Source organism: Pongo pygmaeus, chromosome 11 (assembly GCF_028885625.2).
Source record: "Pongo pygmaeus isolate AG05252 chromosome 11, NHGRI_mPonPyg2-v2.0_pri, whole genome shotgun sequence".
Lineage (NCBI taxonomy): Eukaryota > Metazoa > Chordata > Mammalia > Primates > Hominidae > Pongo > Pongo pygmaeus.
The window spans coordinates 117,059,170-117,060,756 of record NC_072384.2 but is presented as its reverse complement, the minus strand read 5'-3'; the positions used below and the strand labels follow the sequence as shown (position 1 = coordinate 117,060,756).

Here is a 1,587-nt window from a genome sequence, read left to right as displayed (position 1 = left end):
AAACTGGGAATGGCAGGCAATGGAGCTGGAGCAGTAGGGAGAGGGTGGGTCACAGAGAAATCTTAAGTCCTACTGAGAATTTCAAACTCTCTCATGTTGAAACAATAGAGCAGCATCGAAGGTTTTCAGCAGAAGAGTAACATGGACAAAATTGCATTTCAGGGAGATCACCATGCTGGCAGAAAGGATCTAAAGGGGACCAAGAAGGGTCAGAGAAGCCAGTTAGAAAGCAGTGGCCGTGTCCATGGAGAAGTGACAAGAGCAAGATCTCGAGTTGTAGAGGAGACATCATCAGAAGAGAGATGTTCAGGAAAGGTTTAGAAGCCGGCCCTTGGAAGAACTAGAGTATGGTGCAAACAATAACAACACTTTCCATTTATTTAACGTCTTTCACCTGCCAGACATTCTGGAGAACTTTTCTCTGTTATTGTAAATATTAATATTCATCCAAGTAGGTAGGGGATGCAGGATGAGTAAAGGCCTGGAATCTCAGGGCCCTCTGTGTAGAGTCTAAATGTCAGAAATGATGGGCAGGAGTGAAGGCTAGACCCGGTTTACTGGAATTGCTCCGGCAATGGAGGGGTCCTCGTACACCACACAATCATGCCTATTATGTCCTATAACGGAGGAGCCATCGTGGCCATGAAGGGGAAGAACTGTGCGGCCATCGCTGCAGACAGGCACTTTGGGATCCAGGCCCAGATGGTGACCACGGACTTCCAGGAGATCTTTCCCATGGGTGGTTGGTTGTACATCGGTCTGGCTGGGCTTGCCACTGATGTCCAGACAGTTACCCAGTGCCTCAAGTTCCGGCTGAACCTATATGCGTTGAAGGAAGGTCAGCAGATCAAACCTTATACCTTCACGAGCATGGTGGCCAGCCTCTTGTATGAGAAACATTTTGGCCCCTGCTACACTGAGCCAGTCATTGCTGGTTTGGACCTGAAGACCTTTAAGCTCTTCAGTTGCTCTCTAGACCTCATCGGCTGCCCCATGGTGACTGATGACTTTGTGGTCAGTGGCAGCTATGCCGAACAAATGTACAGAATGTGCAAGTCCCTCTGGGAACCCAACATGGATCCAGAACACCTGTTTGAAACTATCTCCCAAGCCATGCTGAATGCTGTGGACTAGGATGCAGGGTGAGGCATGGGAGTCATCATCCACATCACCAAGAAGGACAAAATCACCACGAGGACACTGAAGGCCCAAATGGACTAACCCTGTTCCCAGAGCACAAAACTTTTTTTTTTTTGAAATAAAATAGCATTTCTTTAAAAAAAAAAAAAAAAGGGAAAGAAAGAAAGAAAAGGAAAGAAAAATGTTGGGCAGATGCTAATGCCAGCTGAGCTGAGATTGGGGCAGAGGAATGGAATAGGGGCTGAAGTAGAGGATGGAAATGAAAAAAAAGCATATCCCAACAGCCAGTTAAGAGAAGAATTGTATTAGGGACTTTTTTTTTTTTTTTTTTTTGAGATGGAGTTTCACTCTTGTCATCCAGGCTGGAGTGCAATGGTATGATCTCAGCTTACTGCAACCTCTGCCTCCTGGGGTCAAGCGATATTCCTGCCTCAGCCTCCTGAGTGG

At 46.6% G+C, this 1,587-nt stretch overlaps 1 protein-coding gene across 1 annotated transcript; it reads left to right on the top strand.

The window, feature by feature from the left end:
• The first annotated feature begins 603 nt into the window (after positions 1-603).
• LOC129032161 (proteasome subunit beta type-3-like) lies at positions 604-1,134 on the top strand. Its single transcript, XM_054479357.1, has one exon. The coding sequence runs from the start codon at positions 604-606 to the stop codon at positions 1,132-1,134; it is 531 nt and encodes a 176-aa protein (XP_054335332.1).
• The last annotated feature ends 453 nt before the right edge of the window (positions 1,135-1,587 follow it).